Below are 12,890 nucleotides of genomic sequence, written 5' to 3'. Positions count from 1 at the left end.
CCAAGGTCACCCAGCTGGTTGTATGCGGGGGAGCACAGAATCAAACCCGGCTCACCAGATTAGAAGTCCACACTCCTAACCACTACACCAACCACTACACCAAACTCATCCCAAAGAAGACAAAAGAAGCGGGCAAAATCCAAGTGTCTTTTCTTCCCAGTTTGCTTTACATCCTCTTATTCTTTGTGCAGAACATTCCCTTTTAAAAATGTGACCCTCAGCTCTCCTTCCACACAAAGGATCCTCTTGGATCACAGAGCTGTGAGACCTTGCCCATACAGGCAATGAGAGTCTAATAGTACAAGGCTGGGCAAAGGCAGCCCAGGGACTTCCGCGAGGAAGGCAACCCTCACCTCCCCGTGCCAAACTATAACTGCAGTTGTTAAGGAGACCATGTTGCTCTAGACTATCCTCTTCCTTTCAGCAGCTCAAAGCCACCTAAATACAGGCAGGGTGTGTGCTCCTTCCCAAGCACTGAGTAATCTTTCAGAGTGGTCTCCTGGCTCTGCAGAGACCTCCTCCAGGCATCCTGATACTCCCACAGAGAGGACTAGCAAGAGAAAAGCCCAACCACCCACGCTTCCTCCCCTTGCAGAGATCCCATTAGGGTCAGGCCCCCATTTGACAACAGCAGAGGCATGGGGAGGGAGACTGCCCCTAAGCTGCCCAGGTGCAAATGCACAGGCACAACCCAAGGGGGAGAGGACGACTGCATCTTCCCATAGAGTGGAGTGGAAGATCCGGAACTCTTGCACTCAAGACAGAATCCACTGGCTTTTTGTCCTAGTCTGTGACATCCGGGGTGATCGTCAGCCGCAACGCCTCAGCACCCCGCCGCACCAACAGTGCCAGGTTGGGCTGTGTCCGCACAGCCTTGTAGACGTCTTCTGCCCGCTGCGAAGGTTGCCCATTGATTTCCATCAGGACATCCCCTGCCTTGAGTCCTGCTCTGGAGACAAAGTATCAGAGGGAGAGGGGAAAGAGGAGGGAAAGGGCACAATGGCCCCCAGTCCGCAAGCCCACCAGGAAGGGGAAGCCCCACACTTACTGGTGAGCTGGAGAGCCAATGATCACCTTGTGGATGAGGACGCCATAAGGCACATCTGGGAAGGCTGGGTCTCGCAACTTCAGCTCTGACAGGATGCTGAGGGAAGCAGGGCAGAGAGCCCAAGGTCAGTGCGATTTCCAGGTAGGTCTACCTTGGCTAGATCCCATTTGTTAAATTTCTCTGACATATCTTCTTATTTTAGGAACTAAAAAGTTCCCTGCTGTAACACAGTTGCTTGGTTTCTTTGTAAAATTGGATTAAATGTCCAAAATGCAACCATCCTTATCCATCCATGGTTCCTCTATATATTTGTGAAATGCCCCCGTGGGAGGAGCGTGTCCGGGGTGTCCGATATTGAATATGGGCCAATCAGAGTGCAGCCAGCTGTGCCCCTATGTTTGCCGCACTCCCTACCAGCCTCCCTCACAGGATGCCTATTATGGGGAGAGGAAGGGAAGGCGATTTTAAACTGCTTTGAGACACATGAGGCCTGCTGGGTGACAGTGGGCCATTCCCAGTTCTCTCAGAGCTCTCAGCCCCACCGCCCTCACAGGGTGCCTATTATGGAGAGAGAAAGGGAAGGCTATTCCCCCCTCCCGCTAGCTCCTGTTGTATAAGCTCCAACGTTCTAAATAATACCCAAGTCGGCTGCTGCATGGCCAGAGGACTTCCCAAGAGGGTTATCCATTACAGGATTACAAGTGTCTGTGGGAGTCCTGGCACTGCCAGCCTCCCCTCCCCAAAGCCCTCCTGCTGTTCCTGGCACGGTGCTTCATCCAAACTGTCCACCCCAAGGAAAGGACCACCTGATCCAGGGCTGTGCATGGCCACAGCTTCTTCCATGGGGCCCTGTGGAGCAAGCATCCAAATACTGCCACAAAGTTGCCAAGCCCCAAAGTGAGTGACTGGGTCTGCACCCAAGGCCACCTGGCTGGCAGTGTTGCTATTCTCTGAGTCAGGCCCCTGGGGTGCCTCAGAGCCCTCAAGGGCCTCAAATCTTCTCAGACCAGATCCTTTTCACTGGAGACGCTGCTGGAACTATCCATGGGCACAGCAGACACTGGCACCCTGAGGCATGAGGCCTTGGCCTGGCCCTTCCACCCCACACAAGGCTATGCTGGCATCAACCAGAACAGCCAGGAGAAACTCACAAGAGCCCCTCGCTTTGTTACCCCTGCCACATACCAAGTTTCTTGGGTATCTTTCTCACCCTCAAGCCCCACTCAATTCTATTCCCCTCCATTAACTTCAGCTCTGCTTTTTACCATTTTCCTCTTCCCTCCTCCAGCATCGTCTTCCCTTTATCCCGTCTCTCTCTTCTCCCATGCTGACTGGGACTTGGAAGCTTTATTAATTAATTAATTAATTAATGTTTAAACTTCTGTACTGCACACTTCCAGAGAACTGACTTGCGGTGGTTTACAAAAAGAAGAGTCACATAATAACCAAAGAAACATATGGTGTTGTTGTTAGGTGCGAAGTTGTGTCCGACCCATTGCGACCCCATGGACAATGATCCTCCAGGCCTTCCTGTCCTTTACCATTCCCCGGAGTCCATTTAAATTTGCACAGACTGCTTCAGCGACTCCATCCAGCCACCTCATTCTCTGTCGTCCCCTTCTTCTTTTGCCCTCAATCGCTCCCAGCGTTAGGCTCTTCTCCAGGGAGTCCTTCCTTCTCATGAGGTGGCCAAAGTATTTGAGTTTCATCTTCAGGATCTGGCCGTCTAAAGAGCAGTCAGGGCTGATCTCTAGGACTGACCGGTTTGTAAAAAACCCTTAAAAACACATCACACCCACAAAAAGATGGCAACATCCAGCTGGCTGGAAAAAAATGGATCCTGCCCCACGCCTCGGAGCACCGAACGTGGTGTGGATGGTTGAAAATGGCTGGTAGTCAAAAGGATATGGTCTAAGCCCCCAGCCCAGTCTGACACCGTGCAACAAGGTACTGAGCCATGTAGGTTGGAGTTTGCCCACCAGACCCCAAAATGGCTACCAAAATCTTACAACACAGTCTCACAAGATGCCTGTGGCATCCTTTCCTTTAGGAAGCAAGCATTGCTTGTAGTATTTTGTAGTTCTTAACACACACACACACACACACAAAATTTGGAGCTTGCTCCAGCCTATAGAAGAATACTGCTTGCCTGTACATCACCTCACTGTATAAATGTTTTGATCCCCAGAGACTATTGTTCAGACTTAGATAGAATAATGATTTTGAGACAAACACATTCCCATCTAATAACATGACATGATCAGAGAGGGAAGAGACAAAGCTGCTTGCTACAACCACCACCTGCTTGTCTGCAGGACTCTGGCTCACCTCGGGGTCAGGGTCAGCATCATCACTCCAATGTAGCGACGTTTTCCCTCTGTGCTGCCAAACCAGGAGCCTGCAAGAGGAGGAGACATCAACAAGGGGGTGCTGTGATCCTCCCAAATCATGGATCAAGCCCTCACCAGCCTTCCAGCCCTCCCTGCCAGAGAAGCAAGATGGGAAAGCAAACATCCACCCAATACACAGAAGCAGCACTGAGAACACCATGCCTGGCAGCACTGTCCGTGATGCAGCCCCCCCCCTCACTCAAGGACAGCCTTCTAGCCTTGGTACCAGAGGGCAGGTGAAATCCAGACCTGTTCCCTCCCCATACACACGCACCAGTATGCTTTCCCTCCTCCTCAAGGAAGGCCCGCAGCCGATCAGAGGGGATGGCAAAGGAGATCCCAGAGGTGACCTTCATGGTATTGACACCAATCACCTCACCATCCTAGAGAGGACAAAGTCACCATGGCAGAAAAGCAGCATCCACCAGCTGCAGAGGGCCAACAGCACCCAGTGAAAGGAGGGAGGATGGCTCTGCAGCTAGCAGGCCAGAATGCATAAAACACAAGTGTCCAATAATGCAACTGGGATCCCCTCACCAAACAACACAGGAAGAGGGCTAGGAAGAGAACTGGAGCCTGCACAAGGAGGCCTGCAGGCCCTCTAAAAGGAAGCCCTTCTTTTCCCATTCCCCCAGCAGCCACAAGACAGAGGCAGAAGCCCCCCACCCCATGCCCACATTCTCTGGAGAAACCACCAGGGATCTGTCACAAGCAGAGCACTGAAAACTTACCAAGTTGACCAGAGGGCCACCAGAGTTTCCAAACTGTGGAGAGGAAAGAAAAGATATACTGAGGAGCGACTCCCAAAGAGCCTGGCTGGGTCCAAAGCACTTGCTGAGGAGGAGCCCAGCAACTCTCACCCATGGTCAAGTGAGAAGACAGGGAAACTCCAGATAGGAGGAGACCACAGGAGCCTTACATCAATGGCAGCGTCTGTCTGGATGTACTCCATGTCTGAAGCAGCCAGGCCCAGCTCTCGCCCTCCACGCTGGACGGAGCTGACGATGCCAGACGTGACGGTGTTCTGCAGGGCAAATGGGCTGCCCATTGCCACCACAAACTCTCCCTGGCGTACCTCTGAGGAGCAACCCAAGGGCAAGGTGGGGAGAGGGTGCTGAGAAGAAAGGAAGAGGCAGATGTCAGGGGCGCAAACACTCCCCACACACCCCTGTACCGCATCCATTTGGGCCAGAAAGATGCCTCCAGAAGTGGGGAGAATGCTTTGGAGCATCACTGGACCACCCACCAGCTGGAATCAGGAATCCTTAATCAGATTAGCTCATTCAGGGAAGAACTGCCTTCCAATGCTACATGTAGCTTAAGGAACCTGGCCCCCTTTTGCATTACACCTGCGACCCAGATCCTGCCTGCACGGGGGCCCACAGCCCTCCAGGTTCCAAGGTGTAACAATGCTTCCTCCCCTACCCCAGGCCACCAAGGGATCCCACACCCCTGCCTTCCCCTTACTCTGCTTGCTAGAGTAAGGCACCTTGGGATCAATCTTGATGGTGGCTATGTCAGCAACCTGGTCCACCTGCCGCACAACAGCATTGTAGAGCTCCCCGCTGGCCAGCCGCACCCTCACCCGCCTGCGGTTGGCTACGACATGGGCATTGGTCACAATAAGGCCATCTGCAGCGACCACAAAGCCAGAACCATTGGAGACTGGCAACTCACGCCCTGAGAATGGATGCCTGAGGAGAAGAACAGGGGAAGACAACAAATGGGCATTCACACACTCCCAGAGAGACCACTAAGTGCATTAAGTGATCCTGCATTCTAATATTAAAACAGTGGGGGAAATGTATCTGTATTCATTTTTCAGAAGTCCTTTATAATGTTTAGAAAATTCTGTCATGGTCCCACTTAAATGTCTTTTTTCTGTACTAATCACAACCTTTCCCTTTATAGTGGATGCTCTAGTGAGTGCTCTGGACCTGTTGTGCCATTGTACGGTTACATTGTTGTACTGTTATATTATTGTTATACTGTTTACTATACTCTTATACTGTTACAACCACTGTTATTATTGTATGATTATTAATGAAGACTGTTTATAAGTTTAATGTAAACCGCCCTGAGCCTCCGGGGAGGGCGGTATAGAAATATGATAAATAAAATAAAATAAATAAAGCAGGCAAAAGCAAGGCAATTCAAGGAGAGGGCTGAGCCTAGGGGAGGCCTCCAAGATGGCAGCCCTCCAAGAGGCTCCTGCCTGGGCCACAGAGGCAGGGAGGGAAGCTCCGGTATCACAGGGAGAGTCCCTGCCAAGGCTCAGCTCAGTTCAAAAGGAAGCCTCCAAGAGGGACAGGCCCCCTTTCTTTTCTTGCATCCTCATGAACAGGAGTTCCATACTGCCTTCCAGATCAGCACAACTCAGGGTCATTTCTGGCTACTAAGCAGGGTTGAGGCAGGCTGTCTGTTTAGTCTTATCTGATGTGAAGGGGAACTGTTGAGCCACCACAACCCCGTTCCCTCACCACCAACGGGAGCACAATGCTCCCTCCTCGTCCCCCACTGATGCTTCTGTCTGATTTAGAGATGTAGAATCTCCAGAAATTTTGAATCCACAAAGAAGAAATCCCCCCCCCCTTTGGAGGGGGAAACTGAAATGCGTGCTAATCTACACATGTTACACATTTAACAACACAGAATGGCTTAAATTGAATCCAGGAGCACCTCATAGATGAACAAGAGTTGGAGCTTTCAACAGTCACAGCTAAGTGACAGGAAGGCATGTAGGGCCTGCTCTCACCATGGAGGGAGGGAACTTAGCCATGGGGTTCCATGTGGATCAGGCTTGGGGCCGATACTAGTTAACTGATTCATCACTGATCTGTAACTGGGGGTGAGGAGTGCAGTGGCCAAGTCTGCAGATGACACGACGTTATTCTGAATGGTGAAAAGCAAGGCTGACTGAGGAGAGCTCCAAGAAGACCTCCACCAACTGCATGGGTGGGAAGCCAAGTGGCCAATGAAGTTCAATGTCAGCAGAGACACAATGGACCAAAATGAAATCCCTACTTCCTGTATCAGCTGATGGGGTCTGAACTTGCTGAGCCCAAGGGCAGAAAAGATCTTGGGGTCATAGTGGATAGTTCAATGAAAGCCCTGTGTGCTCCACAAGGGTGGAAAAGGCAAACCTCTTTGTTAGGGTAGATTCAAATGGGTAGCTGTGTTGGTCTGAAGTAGCACAATAAAATCAGAGTCCAGTGGCACCTTTAAGACCAACAAAGATTTATTCAAGGCATGAGCTTTCGAGTGCAAGCACTCTTCCTCAGATTAAGAACTCCTGGTATGCGTGAATCTGGTTTGCTCTGCCTGAATCTGGCACCCAGTGGTTATTTATAGGGAAGGGATTGAGATTAAAATGGCTGATATTGTAATGCCCTGTACAGATCTATGGCATAGCCTCAGTTAGAATACAGTGTATCGCTCTTGTCAAAGTCTCTCCAAAAGGACATTGCAGAGCTGGGGAAAGTGCAGAGGGGGCAATCAAGAGGATGAGGGGGTTGGAGCCCCTTCCATAGGAGGGATAGTCTGGGGCTCTTCAGTTTAGAGAAGAAACTAGGGGGAGGTGTGGCATGATAGAGGTTTATAAAATTTTGCATGAGGTGAAAAGAATTGACAGAGTTTTTCCCTCTCCCAAAATGCTAGAATCATAGAGTTGGAAGGGGCCATACAGGCCATCTAGTCCAACCCCCTGCTCAATGCAGGATCAGCCCAAAGCATCCTAAAGCACTTGGGCATCCAATAAAATTGATGGGCAGTAAACCCAGGAATGACAAAAGGAAATATTACTCTCCAGAGTGATTAAAATGTGAAATCTGCAGCCAGAGAAGGTAGTGATGGGCACAGGAATAAACAGTTTAAAATGGGGGTGTAGATGCATAGCTATCAGTGGCTACTAGCCCTGTGGCAGAAGGGAATGACCACATTCACAGGCAATAATGCTCGGAATACCTGTGCCAGGAAGCACCATGGGAAGGTCTTGGCCTCTATGCACTGTTGGGCCTCTAGGGGAACTGGTCAGTCACTGTGTGAAATGGGATGCTGGACTAGATGGACCTGTGGTCTGATCCAGCAGACCAACTTGGAGACATGGTTAAGAGCAGTGACCTCTATTCTGGAGAGCTGAGTTTGAGTCCCCACTCCTCCATATGCAGCCAGCTGGGTGACCTTAGGCCAGTCACAGTTCTCTCAGAGAGCTCTCTCAGCCTCACCAACATCACAGGGTGTCTGTTGTGGAGAGTGGAAGGCGGTTGGAAGCTGCTTTCAGACTCCTTTGGGTAGTGAAAAGTGGGTTATAAAAACCAGTGCTTCATTTCTTCTCATGTGCTTAAAGCTCCCTTTGTCAGAACTGCAAACAGTTTGTTGTTGTGCATTTGGAATGCATCAAATGCTTTGTAGGGCAAATTTTTCATGATCAAAAAGAAAACGTTTCATAAAAGATTTTCTAGTACTGCCCAAAACAGTAGTACTGCCTTTTCGTTTGAAAAACTGTTGAGGACCTCCACCAGCATCCTAAGCCAAAAAAGTCTTTCATATGAATGGTTTCCCGGCGCAGACCCAGGAGGCCAAAGGACTACCCAGGCGCCCTCTCTCAGCCTACCTCGAAGGACTGTTGTTGGGAAGAGAAAAGCGGCAGACGAGGAGGCTGCCGCTGGCCCGAGGGCCCGGGGAGAGGGAGGGCGCAACGGGGAGCCTCCTGGGTCCGCCTCACCTGCCCAGGATCTCCACGTAGACCAGAGCCGGCGCCGTCTTCTCGGCCACGTCGGCGATGAAGTTGAAGGTGGCGCGGGGGGAGGCGGGGCCCGGGCGAGGGGCGGGGCCGCTGGCCTCATGCCCCGCCCCCTTGGCCAGCAGAGCCGCCGCCGCCGCCGCCCCTCCTCCTGCTGCGCCGGCCAGCGCCCAGGCCCAGCCCCGGCCTCGCCCCCGCCCGCCCCTCCGCGTCGCCAGCGCCCACCGCGCCGCCCGCCCCGCCGCCGCTGCCATCGCCATCATGGCCTCCCTGGCCCGGAAGTCCAGCGCCGGGGCCCAGGTGCGCAATGCCTGCTGGGAAAGGTCGGCAGTCCTCTTCCGGCGTGCCACCGGGGAGGGGGGGCGCCGCACTCTCGTCTGCGCAGGCGCAGCCAAGATGGTGGCTCGGACGACTCGGCCTGCGCGGGCCTCGGCCTGGCCCTGAGCGGGGGAAAGAAAGAGCGAGCGGCTCAGACATGGAGGCCTCCCCGGCCGCCGCCGCCGCCGCCTCGTCCTCCGCCGCGGGCCCCGCGCCCGGCCCCGACCGCCTCTTCGACGCGCACCGGTGAGGCTCCCCTCCCCCTCCCCGGGCGCGCTCCTGCCCCCTCCCCCTCCCCCCCCCCCCGCCGCTCTAAGCGCGCGCCCGCCGCGCCTCCCATCTCTCCCTCCCGCCCAGGCTGCCGAGCGACGGGCTGCTGCTGCTCTCGCTGCTCCTGTACGCGCCGGTGGGACTGTGCCTGCTGCTGCTGCGCCTCTTCCTTGGCCTCCACGTCCTCCTGGTCAGCTGCGCCCTCCCGGACAGCGCCCTCCGCAGGTAGGTAGGCAGGCAGGCAAGCCGCGGAAGGGGGGGGGGAGGGTGGGAGGGGGTGAACGGGGCTGCGGAAGGGGGGGGGGCTCCGTATCCCGCCGTGCCCTCCCCCCAATGTGCTTGTGGCTCCCTCTCCGCCAGGCTGGTCGTGAGGGTGATGTGTGCCGTGCTGGGCCTCCTGGTGCGGCAGAGCCAGCCTCGCCAGCGCAGCCTCCGGGCCCGCGTCTACATCGCCAACCACGTCACGCCCTTTGATCACAACGTCATTAACCTGCTGACTTCTTGCAATGCAGTGAGTAGGACTCCAAGCAGGAACATGGCCCCAGGGTGGGGGCCGCACCTCCCTCTCTCACCTTCCAAGCTTCCTAAGAAGCCAAATGGGGCTGTCTGAGAAAACCTCCAGGAAGTCGCCCCCACCCTTTTGAGGGATGGCATAGCCAGTGGGGTGGCTTGCGGACGTCCCAAAGCTGTTTGCTGTCGTTAACAGCTGAGCTGCCTGCTCTAGCAGGTCCAGACTGTGCTGTTTCGCAGGCTTTAACATCCTGTCTCCTTTCTCTTCCAACAGCCCATGCTGAATGGGGCCTCTGGCTTCATTTGCTGGTCACGTGGCTTCTTGGAGGTGGGGACCGCAGGAGGTCGAGCAGAGCTCTTGGAGTCTTTGAAGGCCTACTCTTCCCACGGAGGCAACCCGCCTCTGCTGCTTTTCCCTGAGGAAACCACCACCAATGGAAGGGTCGGCCTTTTGCGCTTCAGGTGGGCCATGGGCAGGGGGAAGTGCTGCCCTTAGGCTTGCCTTTCTCCAGGCTTGGCCTTGTTGACTGGCTCTTTCCTCCCCAGCACTTGGCCCTTCTCAATCTTGGACATGGTCCAGCCAGTGGCCTTGCAAGTACAGAGGCCCTTTGTTGCTGTGGTGAGTACTTGTGCCTTCACTGTGCCGTGGAGAGTATTGTACCTTCACTGTGCCCTTTCTTGGCATGTTGTCAGTCCTTACCTTTCCCTTTGCAAAGTATTATGCAGTATCAGGTCTGCCAGGGAGGGGTGGGTGGCCCCTCCACCCTGATCACCGTTGGGCCAGCAGTGTGCTTGCAGCAGTCCCTAAGGGGCTTTTCACCATTCCCTTTCTCTCTGAAGAGCACGGCTGATGCTTCCTGGGTGACTGAGCTGCTCTGGACTTTCTTTGTTCCGTTCACTGTTTATCAAGTAAGGTACTAATTTTCTCTAATACTTTGGGGGTGGGAGTAGGAGTTTCTGAAGGTACATCCCAACAAATGCCAGTTCCATTGTCCCTGATTCCTTGAGTAATCACCTCTGGAGGAGACAGGTCCTTTGACACTCCTGTGGAGAAAGAGTACCATTTGTTGTCCTTTCGGTCATTTTGGCTTTTTTTTTAATGCCTGGCATAGGTGGCTCCCTTCAGTTTGCAGACGAGCTGAGGAAACACGGGAGGAGCTGGCTCTTCGAGTCCAAGAGGTAAGCAAGCCCAGGTCAGGGACTTTGTCTTCTCAAGGTAGCTGTGCTTGGACCGCTTGGTGTAGAGGCCTGTTGGGACCTTCCTGTCAATCTTTCTCCCTCTTGCAGCTCCTGGCCTCTGAGCTCAGCATGATCGCAACACGGGTCACTGCTGCTGACAAAGCAGAGCACTTGAAGCGACTGCGCCACAGCTCTCCTGCTCCCTATGCCCCAGGTGAGCTGTTTTCCCCATTCTGCCCAGCAATGTCCTCATCCCTTTGCATGCTGGGTACCCAGCAGGCCTTGACCTCAGTGGCCCTCTTTGAGCTCTGGTTGGGGGGCGGGGTGAGTGTTTCCGGGAACGATGTTGGTGTCACAGCAGTTGACTCTTTGGGTGAGAAGCAGCGCTAGGAAGGGGGCTGTGCCTCAAAACTATCCTGGAAACGGAACCTGTGCTGAGTAAGCACAGTTTTCAGCAGATGCTCATATTTCATCCATCTCTGTCTCTTAGTCCTGAGTCAGCCCACAACAGCTCGGCCTCAAGCTTCCTCCAGCTCACCCCCCACAGAGGATACACACTTGATGGTTATGGCTCAGCGTGTCAAGGAAGTCCTCCCTCACGTGTCCCTGGCAGTCATTCGCAAGGACTTGGGTGAGAGAGTGGAGCCAGGCGCTCAAGGTTATATTTTGGGCACTGCAGACTGAGGTACACATCAAAATGCCTAAGAGTCAGAGGAGTCAATTGAGAGTGATCAGGTACCTGAAGCAGCAACTGTTTTAAGTGGAAACCTTTAAGGCAGCATAGCCTAAAACAATGTAATTGGGGATAAATGACCAATATAGTCAATTAACTTCCTATTAGTTTAAAACAGCCAGAGATAATCAGGCATAATAATAGCACTGAGGCCCAGGCAGATGCTGATTTCCCAGCAGGGTGAGTTAAGCTGTTTGGGAAGCAGAGCCAGCCTGCCTGGCAACCTCACGGAAGCCCTGAGAGAGGGGTGTTCAGAAGCCCGGGGGGGGGGGGGGAGTCCAGCATTCTTCCCGAGCCTGCTTTGTCAGGTGCGAAGCTGCTGACAGAGGTGTGCTTCCTTAAGACACTGTCAGTCTCCTAGACCTTGCTACTCCCACAAGGCTCTTTCTCTCCTTTCCTTCTCTGATCATATTTGTGGTTGCAGCTGCTACCTCAGGGCAAAGGGCGCCAGGCCCAAGAGCCATCACATTCGAAGGAAGTCTGGCCCAGAGTTGTAGGTTTTCCAAGCCCTGACTGGCCCCTGATGCATGGCCTGCCTTTCTCTCCCAGCCCAGACTAACTGTGTGGATGCAACCATTGCCAATCTGCTGGAGGGGCGGGTTCCCTTCACCCCCAGGGAGACAGAAGAGGAGCCCTCCTTGTTTGGCCCATCAGTCTCCAGTGCTCATCCCTCTGCATCTCCCCCTCCAACTGCAGTAAGTACAGATTGCCTATAGAGGTGGGGAAGGAGAAAATAAGAAGAAGAAGAAGAAGAAGAGTTGGTTCTTATATGCCGCTTTTCCCTACCCGAAGGAGTCTCAGAGCGGCTTACAGTCGCCTTCCCATTCCTCTCCCCACAATAGACACCCTGTGGGGTGGGTGAGGCTGAGAGAGCCCTGATATCGCTGCCCGGTCAGAACAGTTTTATCAGTGCCGTGGCGAGCCCAAGGTCACCCAGCTGGTTGCATGTGGGGGAGCACAGAATCGAACCCGGCATGCCAGATTAGAAGTCCGCACTCCTAACCACTACACCAAACTGGCACGGGATGGTGGGTTGAGGAGGGGGGGGGGCTTGAGTTGAGGTCCTCTTCCTCCTCCTCTGTTTGTGTGCAGCTGCCCCTGAAGGTATTTGCCAGGTCCCCAGAGGCACGACACCTCTCCCTGCAGGACCGGAAGCGTGCGTTGTTTGACTATGCCAGGAGGTAAGGCTAGGACTCCCCCCACCATAGGGAAGGAAGGGTTTGCAATGCTGGCTGGGGCAGGCCACAGTGGCGGGCTGCCTGGCTCTGCTTGGCCATTACTTCTGACTTTCCTTGCCTCCACAGAAGATACACAGAGAAATATGGAATATCTCAGAGTCATGGAAACCGCTGAGCAGATCCCACCTCTCCTGAACTTGGCATGGATGGTGGTGGCTCTTGGTGTGGGTGGCTGCTGTGTATGATGAGCAACTTGTGACTACAACTCAAGAGTGTCCTGGACTAGGGGAGAAGACTGGGTGTTGGCCTCCCTTTGCTTTCACTCCAGGCCCTGGACTCGGAAGAGGAGGGCCCTGGAACAGGGGGGGGGGGGGGCATGAGGAAGGGTTTCGCTATCATCAAAATAAATATTACTGAAATTCTCACTTGTGTCCCTGGGAGCAGCCCCTTCTTATGCTGCAGCTGAGCCCCGATAAGTGGTCCATGGGCCTCTAGAAAGACATGCAGCCTGTTCCAGTAGGGA

At 53.8% G+C, this 12,890-nt stretch overlaps 2 protein-coding genes across 2 annotated transcripts; one reads left to right on the top strand and one right to left on the bottom strand.

Moving 5' to 3' along the window:
• Positions 1-133: 133 nt before the first annotated feature.
• HTRA2 (HtrA serine peptidase 2) lies at positions 134-8,442 on the bottom strand. The gene is made up of 8 exons (XM_077301436.1): positions 8,162-8,442; positions 4,928-5,132; positions 4,358-4,552; positions 4,170-4,202; positions 3,713-3,821; positions 3,377-3,446; positions 1,049-1,144; positions 134-949 (listed from the first exon to the last, which is right to left on the bottom strand). The coding sequence occupies exons 1-8, from the start codon at positions 8,440-8,442 to the stop codon at positions 784-786; spliced, it is 1,155 nt and encodes a 384-aa protein (XP_077157551.1). The 3' UTR covers positions 134-783.
• Positions 8,443-8,471: 29 nt separating this feature from the next.
• Positions 8,472-12,792, top strand: AUP1 (AUP1 lipid droplet regulating VLDL assembly factor). The gene is made up of 12 exons (XM_077301435.1): positions 8,472-8,743; positions 8,855-8,992; positions 9,128-9,278; positions 9,552-9,739; positions 9,824-9,896; positions 10,118-10,191; positions 10,390-10,456; positions 10,565-10,670; positions 10,947-11,087; positions 11,739-11,884; positions 12,282-12,370; positions 12,494-12,792. Exons 1-12 carry the CDS (start codon positions 8,487-8,489, stop codon positions 12,540-12,542), a joined length of 1,479 nt encoding a protein of 492 aa, XP_077157550.1. The 5' UTR covers positions 8,472-8,486; the 3' UTR covers positions 12,543-12,792.
• Positions 12,793-12,890: the final 98 nt, after the last annotated feature.

This window comes from Paroedura picta, chromosome 10, assembly GCF_049243985.1.
Source record: "Paroedura picta isolate Pp20150507F chromosome 10, Ppicta_v3.0, whole genome shotgun sequence".
NCBI lineage: Eukaryota > Metazoa > Chordata > Lepidosauria > Squamata > Gekkonidae > Paroedura > Paroedura picta.
This window is presented reverse-complemented; position numbering and strand designations above follow the sequence as displayed.

Bases quoted from the DNA above. Each gene is read 5' to 3' on its own strand.
- HTRA2 (XM_077301436.1), bottom strand. From the start codon at position 8,442: ATGATGGCGATGGCAGCGGCGGCGGGGCGGGCGGCGCGGTGGGCGCTG. The intron at 4,553-4,927 runs GTGCCTTACTCT...CTTTCTTCTCAG, and splicing joins CCATCAAGATTGATCCCAAG to CACCCTCTCCCCACCTTGCC. The intron at 1,145-3,376 runs GTGAGCCAGAGT...TGCTTCCCTCAG, and splicing joins ATGCTGACCCTGACCCCGAG to CATCCTGTCAGAGCTGAAGT.
- AUP1 (XM_077301435.1), top strand. From the start codon at position 8,487: ATGCCTGCTGGGAAAGGTCGGCAGTCCTCTTCCGGCGTGCCACCGGGG. The intron at 9,740-9,823 runs GTGGGCCATGGG...TTTCCTCCCCAG, and splicing joins GTCGGCCTTTTGCGCTTCAG to CACTTGGCCCTTCTCAATCT. The intron at 10,192-10,389 runs GTACTAATTTTC...TGCCTGGCATAG, and splicing joins TTCACTGTTTATCAAGTAAG to GTGGCTCCCTTCAGTTTGCA.